This window comes from Bos indicus, chromosome 18, assembly GCF_029378745.1.
Source record: "Bos indicus isolate NIAB-ARS_2022 breed Sahiwal x Tharparkar chromosome 18, NIAB-ARS_B.indTharparkar_mat_pri_1.0, whole genome shotgun sequence".
NCBI lineage: Eukaryota > Metazoa > Chordata > Mammalia > Artiodactyla > Bovidae > Bos > Bos indicus.
Genome location: NC_091777.1, coordinates 49,466,302 through 49,481,491, shown reverse-complemented (window position 1 = coordinate 49,481,491; position 15,190 = coordinate 49,466,302). Strand labels below are relative to the sequence as shown.

Below are 15,190 nucleotides of genomic sequence, written 5' to 3'. Positions count from 1 at the left end.
GAGCAAGGAGTCTTAGTCACTGGACCACCAAGGAAGTCCCCTTAAGTTATTTTCAGATGAAGAAATCTAGAGGCCAGGAAAGGTAAATATATTACGATAAGTCACTCAGCAGAGTGACTTGTAAATGTCCCATCTGGGTATCAAATTCAGGTCCAAGTTCAAAGTCAGGCTTCCTCCACTCTGTCTCAGAATGATTGCTCTCACTAGTAAGTGTAACACCACTTAATAAGTGAAAATGAACTGACACCAGAAGAAAAGAATACCACCAGGGACATGGGATTTGCAAACATGGGGACACATAAATAGCAGGACCCAGAGTATTATAACTGTGAACTTTGACATCTGTGATCCCCAGATCCCTCAGGGAATGAGACTTGCTTGGGTGGGGGAGAGCCAAGTGTGACAGATTCATAGAATCCCCCAAAGGCATTGAAGGTTCAAATCAGAGGACCAGCCCTGTAATGGTTAGAGGAACCCAGGCAATTATGTAAGTAAGACTGGTTCCTGGTATGTGGGGGTCAGTGACCAAAGTGACCCAGGAATCAAGTCTTCTACTGACCACCCGAGATGATAGTCTGTGGCCGTGCATCCCGCAGAAATGGATGCATCCAGAGAATGTGTTCTAGTCTTGGGGAAGAACTAGTGTCTCTTGCACTCACTGTGGGTGGGTGAAGGTTCAGTCAATGGTGGCAGAGAAGCCATCTGCTGGTGTTCTACCCACTCCAATATTCTTGCTTGGAAAATTCCAGGACAGAGGAGCCTGGTGGGCTACAGACCATGGGGTCGCAAAGAGTTGGACACAACTGAGTAACTAGCACTTATTTGGGGCTTTCCATGTGGCACTGGTGGTAAAGAACCCACCTGCCAATGCAGGAGATTTAAGAGATATGGGTTCAATCACTGGGTCAGGAAGATCCCCTGGAGGAGGGCATGGCAACCCACTCCAGAGTTGTTGCCTGGAGAATCCCATGGACAGAGGAGCCTGGCGGGCTACAGTCCATGGGGTTGCAAAGAGTCAGACACAACTGAATCGACTTATCAGCACAGCAACAGTGAGGCAAACTCCATACATAGATGCTAAAACAAATGGGGCAGAATTTGAGAAGTAATAGGGATTTACGTGGTATCAAAGTCTCCCCACACCCTTATTTACTCCAAAGAGAAAAATAGTAACTGTACAGTAGAGAAACTTGGCAGGCACCATCTGAAAAAATAGAAATAAGAAAAACAAGGAGTTGTTGAATTCTGGATGATATCTTATACTTAGAACACAGCTCTGCTTGTACTGGCTACCTCTCAAGTACATGGTAGCTACATGGGATCTGGAGACCATACTGAACAGCTCATCTTCAATGGACCCCACTGTTCAAGATTTCTCATCCTATATAGTAATCAATGTTCTCATTATTAAGGCATTTTTAGTTAATATTACTTTACTTAGAATGCATTCTAGGAAATTCCCTGGTGGTTCAGTGGTTAAGACTCTGTGTATCCAATGTAAAGGGTGCAAGTTTGATCCCTGGTCAGGGAACTAAGATCCCACACGCCCAGTCATGGCTAAAAAAAAAACAAAACCTAATAATGATAAAATTTTTAAATAAATTAAAAAGAAGGGGTTTAAAAAAGAATGCTTTCTAGTGAGACTGTCACACCATCACATAGGTACTGTGGGAGGATCAATGCTACTGCTGCTGCTGCTGCTAAGTCGCTTCAGTCATGTCCAACTCTGTGCGACCCTATAGACGGCAGCCCACCAGGCTCCCCCGTCCCTGGGATTCTCCAGGCAAGAACAGTAGAGTGGTTGCCATTTCCTCCTCCAATGCATGAAAGTGAAAAGTGAAAGTGAAGTCGCTCAGTCATGTCCGACTCTTAGCGACCCCATGGACTTCAGCCCACCAGGCTCCTCCGTCCATGGGACTTTCCAGGCAAGAGTACTGGAATGGGGTACCATTGCCTTCTCCGGGGGGGATCAATAATGGCCCCCAAAGACGCCAACCCCCCATCCCTGACCTATGAATAAATCCTATTACACATGCAGGTGTAATTAAAGGATCTGAAGATGTAATTAAGATTTATGGACTTTGAAATAGAGAGATTATCCTGGATTCCCTGAGTAGGCTCAATCTGTACACACGTTCTTTTTTTTTATTTATTTTTTAAAAATTTATTTATTTATTTAACTTTACAATATTGTATTGGTTTTGCCATACATTGACATGAATCTGCCATGGGTGTACATGTGTTCCCCATCCTGAACCTCCTCCCACCTCCATCCCTATCCCATCCCTCTGGGTCATCACAGTGTACCAGCCCCGAGCACCCTGTATCATGCATCGAACCTGGACTGGCGATTCATTTCACATATGATATTATACATGTTTCAATGCCATTCTCCCAAATCATCCCACCCTCGCCCTCTCCCACAGAGTCCAAAAGACTGTTAATACATCTGTGTCTCTTTTGCTGTCTCGCATACAGGGTTATTGTTACCGTCTTTCTAAATTCCATATATATGCATTAGTATACTGTATTGGTATTTTTCTTTCTGGCTTACTTCACTCTGTATAATAGGCTCCAGTTTCACCCACCTCATTAGAACTGATTCAAATGTATTCTTTTTAATGTGAGTAACACTCCGTTGTGTACATGTACCACAGCTTTTTTATCCATTTGTCTGCTGATGGACATCTAGGTTGCTTCCATGCCCTGGCTATTATAAACAGTGCTGCGATGAATATTGGGGTACACGTGTCTCTTCCAATTCTGGTTTCCTCAGTGTGTATGCCCAGCAGTGGTATTGCTAGGTCATATTTCCAGTTTTTTAAGGAATCTCCACACTGTTTTCCATAGTGGCTGTACTAGTTTGCATTCCCACCAATAGTGTAAGAGAGTTCCCTTTTCTCCACACCCTCTCCAGCGTTTATTGCTTGTAGACTTTTGGATAGCAGCCATTCTGACTGGCGTGAAATGGTACCTCACACGTTCTTAAAAGCAGAGAAATTTCCCAGGCTGAAGGTAGAAGAGAAATGTGGCAAAGGGAGAAATGAGAGGGACTGCAAGCGTAAGAAGGATTTGACTCATGATTGCTGACTCTGAGATCTAGGGTCCTCGTTAACGGACCAAGAGCTAAGGATGGGCCATCACGGCAAAGGAAATGGAACCTTAGTCTGACAACCATAAGGAACAGAATCCTGCTGACAACTTAAATGAGTTTGAAAGGGAATCCTTTCCTGAGCCTCTGAAACTATCCAGCCAGCCACACTTTGACTTAGCCTGTAAGACCCACAGCAGAGAAACTACCCAAGCCCACCCAGATTCCTGACCTGTGTAAGTGTGAGATAATGAATTTGTGTTCTGTGGAGTCATTCAGTTTGTGAGAATTTGTTGTGGCGCCCTCCCCCCAAAATTCACATACATAAGTACAGAGACCCACACCAAAGGAAGTATCATTTTCTCATTGTTTATTTGTACGTTTTTTATAAAAAGTAGAAAAATAAACATACTGGGTCTGAGTTTGAGAAATGTCATCTATAAATAAATAATTATTTGGAGGCAATAAATAAAAAAAAAACTGATTTTGATGCATAAAAAAATATCTAAAAAGGTAGGACAGGTTGCAGACAGGTCTCTGGGGTCAGACACACTGGTCTCCGCTGGCAACACATTTCAGGTCCCGGGTGAGGAGGCGGAGGAGGTTGAACATCACAGAGGCTTTGAGGCAGTCCTGGGACTCCTGAGGGAAGAGGGGGATGGCTCAGTATCTCCCACGTCTGGGATCCCAGCTGCCCCGGACAACAGTTTGCCATCTCTGCTCACTCACCTTCCGGGCCTCCTGGAGGCGGTGCAGCCAGTGGTGGAGGCGGCCCCGGGGCCTGGAGCTTGCTGTGGGCTGAGCTGGGACCTGTGGGCAGAGGAGAGAGGGGTGAGGCTGTGAGGCAGGGCCGGGGACCAAGGGGGATGTCCAGGCGGTCAGAGCCCAGACCCGGCCTGGGGCCCCAACACTCACACAGGCCTGGAGCTTGGAGTGGATGTTCTGCAGCGTGAGAAGGGGCTGCTCCAGGCTGTGGCCCAGGGATGAGTTAGCCATGGCCTCCAGGACCGTCAGTGTCAGGGCCAGCTCTGCCTCCAGAGCCACAGGGCGCTCCCACACCTGAGGAAGAGACAGAAGACACGTGAGAGCTGCAAGTGAGAGGGACCAGGTGAGGGGGCAGGTGAGGGGGGCAGGTGAGGGGGGCAAGTGAAGGGACAGGTGAGGGGGGCAGGTGAGGGGGACAGGGGGAGGGACAGAGGGAGGGGAAGCAGGGTCAGGTGAGAGACACAGTCCACGTGGTTGGCTGAGCGGAAGCTGTGGGAGAGGACTGGGGAGGGCAGGGAGAGAAGGACACGTGAGAAGGAGGAGGTGAGGGGGCACCTGCGGAGCCAGAGCAGGTGAGGGCAGGTGGGGCTGACTCTCCCAACTCACCTGCAGGTGCTTCAGGTCCCGGGTCCTGGGGAAAAGGTGGGTGCTGCAGTCCCAGTCCTTTGGCAAGAACGAGTCTTCCTAGAGAGCAAGGGCAAGGTCGGATCACAGCCGGAGGGACGGAGGGGGGACCCCAGGGAGACCGGAGGATGGCCAGCAACAGAGGAGGGGAGGTTATCTTCCCAAAGGATGGCAGAGGCTCATCCAGTGCAGGACAGGAGATCGCCCACTGCGGGGAGTGGGGAGGTCAGCCCCCTCGGGGGTGGGGGGGCAGACCTGCCTGCAGCCCAGGTAGTCTAGGAACCCACAGGAGGGGGCTGGGGGCTCACCCACTGCCAGAGGGGTGGGGAGACTCACAAAGGCATCCCTGGCCGTCTTGAAGGCCTGCAGCTCTTGAGGGGACAGAGACTTGAACTGGGCCACGTGGCAGCCCCTGGCAGGTGGGAGGGCCCTGGGGGCAGAGGGCACAGGAACTGCTCCTGTCCTGCTCAGCGCCACGGTCGTCAGCATCAGCACCAGCACCAGCGTGCAGCCCGGGGCCATGTCTGGTTAAGGAAGCATAGGAAGGTGAGGGGAGGGAGGGCGTCAGGGAGTGAGGGTGCAGGCTCTGGGGAGGCGAGGGTCCCAGACACTGGTGCGGGGGCTCACCCAGCTTCATTCCTGCTCTCTGGTCTCTGTCAGAATGGGGGATCAAGTGTCCACTCTGAGGCTGTTGCCTGGGATCTCAGTCTTGTCTGGCGTCTCTGACTTCAGCCTCCTCTTCTGGATCTCGGCTCGTTGCTCCGTTCGTGTCTCTGAACTTGCAGCTCTGTCTGGTCTGAGGTGTAACTGCTGCCTGAGCTCCATGGTGCAGCTTTTAGCCTGTGCAGCCGGGCAATCCCAGCTGATGTAGGAAAAGTGAAAACACAGCTACAGGCTAACACTGGAAAGCCCAGAGCAGGGCGGAGCCAGTGAGCCAGGTGAGCAACTGAGCGAAAGAGAAACTGACATTGATTGGTGCTCACCTCGGAGGAAGTGAGTAATGAAGACAAAATCAGGACTGAAGTAGCTTCAGCCCCACAAGGGCGGGTCTCCTATAGAGACCAGGCTGATTTAGGACTGGGTGGGGAGGGGACAGAGGAAGTTTCTTTTTTGCAGATGCCCCAGTGCGGGGAATAGAAGGAAAAGGCACTTGTAGAAGGTGTTACCTTGAACAACATGGACCTTCCAAGAGGGAGGCTGTTCAGAGGATGAGAGAAGATCCAGAGGTGCTGTTGAGGGTGGGGAGAGTGGGTCAGAAAGGCACAAACACTCTAGAATTAAGAGAGGAGACCAGCCCCTCCCCACCTATGGATAGTGACAGAATAGGGGAGGGGTGGAGTCTGCATTAACCTGTTCTCTGATTGTCAGGTACAGAGGGACCCAGGAATAGGAGGATCTGCTATGAAATTGGGGTGTGACTAAGACTTCAGAGAAATCAGATGGGCTTGAGAAAAATGCCTTCATTCACTAAGTAATTATTTACTCCCCACTTTGGGTCAGATTCTTTTTAAGGTGCCAAGAAAACAGTATTGGAAGAAAATGAATCCTTCATGGAGCCATTTACAAGAAAAAGGTACCAGAGAGTATGGGATGGGGGGGTTAGGCATGTGGGATGTATTATGTTAGATAACATCAGATAATGGAAAATGAAAGAAATGAACCAGGGTTGAGAGTAGAATGGAAGAGAAAGTTGCACTAAATAAGGTAATGAAATGACACTTGAGGGCAGCCCTAAAGGAAGTGAGGGAGGCAGCTCCGTGGAGATCTGAGAGGGAGCCTTCTAAGAAAAGGGAACAGTCAGTGCACAAGGAAAAGAGAGAGAACCTCCTCCTTTTGTGAGCCTGTCTATGTCTCTGCTGCAGTGTGGTCTTGAATACTCATGATAGCACCAAAGACATCCATGTTTACCTACATTTCAAACACAGAAGATATTGCAGGGACTCAGAGAGGTTAAGAAAGTTGTTCAAGGCCACATAGCATATAACTAGTGAGGGCAGGATGTGAACTGAGTTTTATCTGACAGCAGACAAGTAACTACTGCACTCAACAGCCCCAGTGTGGCTAGATCTGGACTTAGAGGGAATGGATTTCTCCAACAGAAAGTATGGAGGCCTGGAAAGGGTGGCCCACAGTCCTCATCTGGGAATATCTATGAGCTCCAATGCATAATCATGTTTCCAAAGCAACCGCGGGAATGTGCCTTGGGCATCTACAAGTGTTCTGGTCAGATTCTGTCAATTGCACGCACCTTATATCAAGGGAAAAGATCAGGGTCATCCTCTGCTTTTAGGGCTTCCCTGGTGGCTCAGAGGGTAAAGCGTCTGCCTGCAATGCAGGAGACCTGGGTTTGATCCCTGGGTCAGGAAGATCCCCTGGAGAAGGCAATGGCACCCCACTCCAGTACTCTTGCTTGGAAAATCCCATGGATGGAGGAGCCTGGTAGGCTGCAGTCTATGGAGTCCTGAAGAGTCGAACACGACTGAGCGACTTCACTTTCACTTTTCCCTTTCATGCATTGGAGAAGGAAATGGCAACCCACTCCAGTGATCTTGCCTGGAGAATCCCAGGGACAGGGGAGCCTGGCGGGCTGCTGTCTGTGGGGTCACACAGAGTCGGACACGACTGAAGCGACTTAGGAGCAGCAGCAGCAGCATATCAGGGGAAAAGATATCCCTACAACAATGAATCATGAAAACTGACTGTTTATCTGAAAATTCCTAAATACTGTTTCTCTTAGAAAGGAAGTTCATGGGAGTGGTTAGGAGAATTGGAGCTGGAGGAAAATATTCTGGGTTCAAACCTAGTTCTGATCACTACCTATGAGACCCTGGGAAACAATCTTTGCACTTGGCTACAATGGTTGCCCTGGAGAAGGAAATGGCACCCCACTCTAGTTCTCTTGCCTAGAAAATTCCATGGATGGAGGAGCCTGGTGGGCTACAGTCCATGGGGTCGCAAAGAGTTGGACATGACTGAGCGACTTCACCACGACGACACGACAATGGTTGCCCATCCACAGGTCAGGACAAATGGAAGAAGTAGGGTTCTTGTGTATTATGTGCATGGTGGTTTAATGGAGACCAGTCATTAAGGCCATTCTGTGACTTCAGCTGGAAGCTTTGGAAACGTTATCTCAATATATATTACTCACTGCAGTGGACGTGTAATAATGTCATGGCGTAGATGAAAAAACTGGAGCTCAAAGAGAAGCAATTTGTCCAGACACACAGCTATGAAGTGGCAACAACAGAACTGAAACTCAAGTCACCTGATTTCCCTGTCTCAGCATTTTGTGATCAACAGCCCCCCCCCCCCCCAATGATCACAGGAGAAATAACCAACAGAAATGCAAAAAAAATATATTTAATAATTGGCAATAAACTGACAACAGAAGACAAAATAGAAAATACACACAGAAACTTCATTAATACAAAACACACAAGTTACGGAATTAAAAGAAAAAAAAAAACTGCTTCTCAGGACTTTTGGCCCCTTCACTACCCAGTCCCTCAGGGAATGAAGCCTCCCCAGCCAGGAGCTCCAAAAGTCACAGATTCAAGGACTCTCAAGGTGACCACTGAAGGTTCAAAGCTGGGATTGAAATTTGTCATGGGACAGGGGTTCCTGTAACTACAGAAGTAGAAACTGGTCCAAGAGTCACAGATTTATGGACTCTCAAGGTGACCACGGAAGGTTCAAAGCTGGGATTGGAACCTGTCATGGGACAGGGTTCCTGTAACTACAGAAGTAGAAACTGGTCCATGGTCTGTGGTGGTGGTCAGCGACCAAGGCAGACACGGACTCCAGTCTTTTCCTGGGAGGTTCTTAGGGCAACGCATCCCGCTGGTTCCCGGGGACTCTTCCTGGTCTTTGGGGAAAGAGCGCCTCAGGCACCAGCGCATACGGGTCGAGGCTGAGAGACCCCCTGGTTCAGTGAGACCACGGAGGAGGGCGGCGCCCGCAGCCCGGCGCTCTGAGCGCTCCGAGTCCAGACGGAGCGGCGGCGGCATCACAGACAAGGCCCCGCGTGCGCCACCAGCCGCAGGTCCCACGCGAGCAGGTGCAGGAGGTGGAAGATGACGGTGGCTTCGTAGCATCGAGGCGACTCCTGCAGCCCGGGAAGGAGGCAGGGCGGGGCTGAGTCGAGACTCTCCTTCCCGTGAGACCCCCCCCACTCCAGACCCTCAGGGCTGCAAGCCCGACCCCCGCCCCGTCTCCACCTCCCGCGGTCCTCCCTGCGGTCCAGCCGCGCTCGCGCCGGCTCCACTCACAGCTCGGCGAGTCTTGGGACGCCTCCCGGGCCGCCGCGGGGACCTCCTCCAGGAGCCTGGCCGGGCCAGCTCGAGCTGGAGCGGGGAAGGAGGTCAGCGAAGGCGGTGGAGACCCGAGCCTCCCGTCCCCTCCCCGGTGACTCGGACCCTCATCCTTCCGGCCGCAGAGCAAAGCCGGGAGGATGCCTTTCGTGTCCGTGCCCATTTCCGGGCTCAGTGGGACAGCTTCGCGGTGCGGGTCGTGGCCCTGAGACCAGGGGCGCAGAGCGAGCCGGGAGCGGCGCGGGGCCAGGCCGCCGAGCACTCACGCAGGCCGCCACGTCCCGCCCCGCGGCCGCCAGCAGCTCCAGGGTCTGCCCGACGCCGGGGAAGAGCTCGGGGCTCGGCAGGCTGCTCAGCACGGCCTGGGCGTCGGCGAGGTCGTGGGCCACCCGGCGGAGCATCGCACAGGACTGCGGGAACCGGGCTGGAGTTAGACGGGACAGCGCCCGAGCCGCCCTCCACCACACACACAATCCCGCCGGCCTCGGGCCTCACCGACAGCCGCGGAGGGTTCCTCTTCGGGCGGATAGAGCCTTTGCGAGGCCCCCAGCTCAGCGTCTCTTCTTCCTGCGGGACAAGAGCTGGGGTGACGCAGGGCCTCCTGGCCAGGGCCCCTGGAGCACTGGGCACGTCGAGGATTCCTGGACGTGGATCAGGACTGGTCGGGACGGTGGTGTTTTTCGTGTCCTGAACCAGGCTGCGCTCTGATGAGTGTGCGGAGATTTAATGCTCCCGCCTTCCCGGTGCGGAGCCGGCGCTTCGATGTGGAGCTAAGTCCGCCTGGAGTGGGCGCCCCTCCGTGACCCTCACCAAGGCCGTATATGAGCCGACCACGGGACACCCAGGAAGACGTCAGAGTCACAGTTGTGGACCCTGAAATCAGAGATGTGCTTGCTGGACGCTAGAACATGAGCGCCCCTCGGGCCAAAGCCTAGTGTCTCTGAGCCTGGAGGGCCCAGGGCCGGAGGGTCTGGGGGTCGGGGAGGGGGGGGACCAGGGCCTCTGAGCATCATTCACATAGTGGTCCCTCAGCGCCTTGACAGCCAGCAGCGCCAAGAGGTTCAAGGAGCGATAAAGTGAGAGGAGGCAGTGCCGGGCTCACCAAAACCCACAGCCCGATGGCCGCGGCGGCTGTGCCACTCCGCCCCATCTCTGCTCCTGCTGGAGGCGACAGATGTCAGGCGGCCCAAAGAGAAGGCCCTGAGTCCAAGCCCCTGCCTCTGGTTAGACTGGCACAAGGACTGTCATTCACAGAGTGGACGCTGATCACACAAGGGGGGTCCTGACACCCCTCCTACCCTCAGCCTCTCCTCCCTCACTCCTCACCTGCACTGTGGCTTGGGTGCCTGGCACTGCAGCAGGGCCTGTCTTCCACTGGCCTCTGAGTGGTGTCCAGAGTGGTGCCCACCTGGGTCGGCGGTGCCTGCACCCTCCAAGGTGGCTTTTAAGTGTTTCAACTGGGACCAGTGAGCAACCGGGCTTCCCGGTGCAGGGTAAGCTTTCCCAACGTCAGTGCTGGCCAGTGGCCAGCGTGTGTGGACTTTAGCCACCTTGGGCCAGTGCCAGCGATGACTCTACCTGACCCTCGCTCCTGAGCCAATTGCTACTGTTTGCTTTCTGGACTCTGTATTTTCTTTTTTCTTTTTTTTTTTTTTATTCCTTTATTTCTCATGTGTTCCCCATCCTGGACCCTCCTCCCTCTTCCCTCCCCATACCATCCCTCTGGGTCGTCCCAGTGCACCAGTCCCAAGCATCCAGCATCGTGCATTGAACCTGGACTGGCATCTCGTTTCATACATGACATTTCACATGTTTCAATGCCATTCTCCCAAATCTTCCCACCCTCTCCCTCTCCCACAGAGTCCATAAGCCTGTTCTATACATCAGTGTCTCTTTTGCTGTCTCGTATACAGGGTTATTGTTACCATCTTTCTATATTCCATATATATGCGTTAGTATACTGTATTGTTGTTTTTCCTTCTGGCTTACTTCACTCTGTATAATAGGCTCCAGTTTCATCCACCTCATTAGAACTGATTCAAATGTATTCTTTTTAATGGCTGAGTAATACTCCATTGTGTATATGTACCACAGCTTTCTTATCCATTCATCTGCTGATGGACATCTAGGTTGCTTCCATGTCCTGGCTATTATAAACAGTGCTGCGATGAACATTGGGGTACACGTGTCTCTTTCCCTTCTGGTTTCCTCAGTGAGGACTCTGTATTTTCTGTGTGTTGATCTTTCTTTGGCTCTCTAGTGATGAACTGAAAACACACCATTGCCTTCAATTGGAAGCAGCAAGCTTGGCAGAGGTACCAATACAAGTGCCTGCCCTCCAGGAGCTCATACTAGGGTTTCTACTGCTTGCTCTTCCATCACGCTCTTTTGTCATTACATCCTGTCTTCTCTCCCTGTCTTTTTCTTTCTCTTTCCTTGCACAAACATCCCTCCCTTCTGTTTTTCAGCTTTTTTCCTCATCTGGGTCTTAGAAAAATTCTGTCTTCCTTAGAGTATTATTTCATGTGTGTGCATGTTAAGTTGTTTCAATCATGTCTGACTGACTGTAGTCCGCCTGGTTCCTCTGTCCATGGGATTCTTCATTCAGGAAGTGCTCAGCATGTATCAGCTATAATTATTGTTAACAATGGTTGAGAAAAACATGTCTGCAATTCCAATTTTCAACAGCAAATGAACAATAGTTTTATAATTAGTAAATGAATAAATATCATTTAATAACACTCTATTAAATAATATGTAGTCCTTTACCAATTACCAACTAACAGACTTAGTTGCTCCACAGTATGTAGGATCTTCCCAGGCCAGGGATTGAACCCATGTCTCCTGAACTGGGAGGCAGATTCTTTACCACTGAACCACCAGCAAAGCCCCGCATGTTTAGTTTTTTAAGAAACGACCAACCCTGTTTTTCCAGAGGGGCTGTACCATTTTGCATTTACACCAGCAATGAGTGATCAATTTCCTGTATCCTCACTAGCGTTTGATGTTGTCACTATTTTTTTTAGGCATTCTGATAGTTGTATAATGGTATCTCATTGTGGTTTTAATTTGCATCTCTCTAGTGGCTAACAATGTCCAACATCTTTTCATATACTTATGTCCCAACTTTCACTCTTTGGTGAAATGTCTCTTAATGTCTTTTGTTCATTTCCCAAATGGATTGTTTAATTTTCCTACTGTTGAGTTTGGAGAGTTCTTTATCTATTCAAGATACTAGTCCTTCATCAGACGGGTGGTTTGCAAGTATTTTCTTCCAGTCTTTAGCTCATCTTTCTATCTTCTTTTTAAATTAATTAATTATTTCTGGTTGTGCTGGGTCTTCATTGCTTCACGAGGGCTCTCTCTGGTTGCAGTGCTCTGGCTTCTCATTGTGGTGGCTTGTTGTGGAGCACAGGCTCTAGGCACGTGGGCTTTAGTAGTCGCAGGACTTGGGCTCAGTAGTTGTGGCTCACTGGATCTAGAGCATGGGCTCAGTAGTTGTGGAGCACAGGCTTAGTTGCTCCCAGGCATGTGGGATCATCCTGGATCCAGGATCGAATCCATGCCCCCTGGATTGGCAGGTGGATTGTTATCCACTGTACCATGAGAGAAGTCCTGTCTTCTTAACATGATCTTTCACAGAGCAAAAATTTTTGATCAAGTTCAGTTGATCAATTTTCCTTTTATGGATTAATCCCTTTGTCCACCTCTAGACCTTGAAGATGGTCTTCCTAAATTTTTCTAGCTTCTATAGCTTTATGTTTTACATTTAAGTCAGTGATCCATATTGAGTTAATTTTTATTTTCATGTGAGTTTTATGTCAACGTTCATTGTTTGGCCTATGGATGTCCAATTACTCCAGCATTGTTTTTTTAGTTAATTAACTTACTTGTTCTTACCTGGGTCTGGTCTTCATTACTTCACAGACTTTCTCTAGTTGCAGCAAGTGAGATCTATTCTTCATCTCAGTGCGTGGGCTTCTTATAGTGGTGGCTTCTCTTGCTGCGGAGCAGGGGCTCTAGGGTGCTTCAGTGGGGGCTTCAAAAGTTGCAGTTCCTGGGCTCCAGAGCACAGGCTCAATAATTGTGCACAGGCTTAGTTGGCTCGGGTCATGTGGAATCTTCCCAGACCAGGGATTGAACCAGGTGTCTCCTGCATTGGCAGGCAGATTCTTCACCACTAAGCCACTAAGGAAGCCCAGTTTTGTTTTTGAAAGGGCTATTTTTTATTTCCAGTGAATTGCTTTTGCATGTATGAGTATTTCTAAACACAAGGAGTGTCACAACATGTGTATTGTTCTCAACAATTTCCTTTTTTCACTCTATGTTTTGAAGATTTTTCCACGTCAATACATATAGATCTACTTCATTCTATTTAAAGTCCAGCTTAATCTGGGGTTCATGAACCACCCCTACAGTAGGATTCAGGGGAGGGTGAACTTGCATGGGAGAAAGTTACATCTCCTTCTTCATTAACCTCTAACTGAAATTTAGCATTTCTTTCCCTTATGAATGTAAGCAACAAGCTACAATAATATTAGCAGAAGTTGTGACTTTGCCATAAAAGAAGACACAGATATTTCATAGCATATTACAGACATGGCACATATCTTGCAATATCATTTACTCCTATTAGTACCTCAAAAGTTAAACCTACTGCTCTATCTTGTACTTAGATCATCAATAAAGAGGCATCAGTTCAGTTCAGTCACTCAGTCGTGTCCGACTCTTTGCGACCCCATGAATCGCAGCACGCCAGGCCTCCCTGTCCATCACCAACTCCCGGAGTTCACTCAGACTCACGTCCATCGAGTCAGTGATGCCATCCAGCCATCTCATCCTCTGTTGTCCCCTTCTCCTCCTGCCCCCAGCCCCTCTCAGCATCAGAGTCTTTCCCAATGAGTCAACTCCTCGAAAGAGGTGGCCAAAGTACTGGAGTTTCAGCTTTAGCATCATTCCTTCCAAAGAAATCCCAGGGCTGATCTCCTTCAGAATGGACTGGTTGAATCTCCTTGCAGTCCAAGGGACTCTCAAGAGTCTTCTCCAACACCACAGTTCAAAAGCATCAATTCTTCAGCACTCAGCCTTCTTCACAGTCCAACTCTCACATCCATACATGACCACAGGAAAAACCATAGCCTTGACTAGACGGACTTTTGTTGGCAAAGTAATGTCTCTGCTTTTCAATATGCTATCTAGGTTGGTCATAACTTTTCTTCCCAGGAGTAAGCGTCTTTTAATTTCATGGCTGCAATCACCATCTGCAGTGATTTGGAGCCCCAAAAATAAAGTCTGACACTGTTTCCACTGTTTCCCCATCTATTTCCCATGAAGTGATGGGACCAGATGCCATGATCTTCGTTTTCTGAATGTTGAGCTTTAAGCCAACTTTTTCACTCTCCACTTTTACTTTCATTAAGAGGCTATTTGGTTCCTCTTCACTTTCTGCCATAAGGGTGGTGTCATCTGTATATCTGAGGTTATTGATCTTTCTCCCAGCAATCTTGATTCCAGCTTGTGCTTCTTCTAGCCCAGCGTTTCTCATGATGTACTCTGCATAGAAGTTAAATAAACAGGGTGACAATATAAGCCTTGACGTACTCCTTTTCCTATTTGGAACCAGTCTGTTGTTCCATGTCCAGTTCTAACTGTTGCTTCCTGACCTGCATACAAATTTCTCAAGAGGCAGATCAGGTGGTCTGGTATTCCCATCTCTTGAAGAATTTTCCACAGTTTATTGTGATCCACACAGTCAAAGGCTTTGGCATAATCAAGAAAGCAGAAGTAGATGTTTTTCTGGAACTCTCTTGTTTTTTCGATGATCCAACGGATGTTGGCAATTTGGTCTCTGGTTCCTCTGCCTTTTCTAAAACCAGCTTGAACAATTGGAAGTTCACGCTTCACGTATTGCTGAAGCCTGGCTTGGAGAATTTTGAGCATTACTTTACTAGCGTGTGAGATGAGTGCAATTGTGCAGTAGTTTGAGCATTCTTTGGCATTGCCTTTCTTTGGGATTGGAATGAAAACTGACCTTTTCCAGTCCTGTGGCCACTGCTATCGAGTGTAGTACTTTCACAGCATCGTCTTTTAGGATTTGAAATAGCTCAACTGGAATTCCATCACCTCCACTAGCTTTGTTTGTAGTGATGCTTTCTAAGGCCCACTTGACTTCACATTCCAGGATGTCTGGCTCTAGGTCAGTAATCACACCATCATGATTATCTGGGTCGTGAAGCTCTTTTTTGTACAGTTCTTCTGTGTATTCTTGCCACCTCTTCTTAATATCTTCTGCTTCTGTTAGGTCCATACCATTTCTGTCCTTTATCGAGCCCATCTTTTCATGAAATGTTCCCTTGGTATCTCTAATTTTCTTGAAGAGATCTCTAGTCTTTCCCAT

The 15,190-nt window shown here is 49.2% G+C and overlaps 2 protein-coding genes across 2 annotated transcripts; both read right to left on the bottom strand.

Annotated features, from left to right (window-relative positions):
- Nucleotides 1-3,514: 3,514 nt before the first annotated feature.
- On the bottom strand, nucleotides 3,515-5,002 carry LOC139177361 (interferon lambda-3-like). The gene is made up of 5 exons (XM_070772449.1): nucleotides 4,817-5,002; nucleotides 4,463-4,540; nucleotides 4,007-4,150; nucleotides 3,821-3,901; nucleotides 3,515-3,733 (listed from the first exon to the last, which is right to left on the bottom strand). The coding sequence occupies exons 1-5, from the start codon at nucleotides 5,000-5,002 to the stop codon at nucleotides 3,635-3,637; spliced, it is 588 nt and encodes a 195-aa protein (XP_070628550.1). The 3' UTR covers nucleotides 3,515-3,634.
- A 3,487-nt stretch (nucleotides 5,003-8,489) lies between these two features.
- Nucleotides 8,490-9,943, bottom strand: LOC139176980 (interferon lambda-4-like). The gene is made up of 5 exons (XM_070770220.1): nucleotides 9,896-9,943; nucleotides 9,289-9,360; nucleotides 9,060-9,203; nucleotides 8,752-8,826; nucleotides 8,490-8,588 (listed from the first exon to the last, which is right to left on the bottom strand). The coding sequence occupies exons 1-5, from the start codon at nucleotides 9,941-9,943 to the stop codon at nucleotides 8,490-8,492; spliced, it is 438 nt and encodes a 145-aa protein (XP_070626321.1).
- Between the last annotated feature and the right edge of the window lie 5,247 nt (nucleotides 9,944-15,190).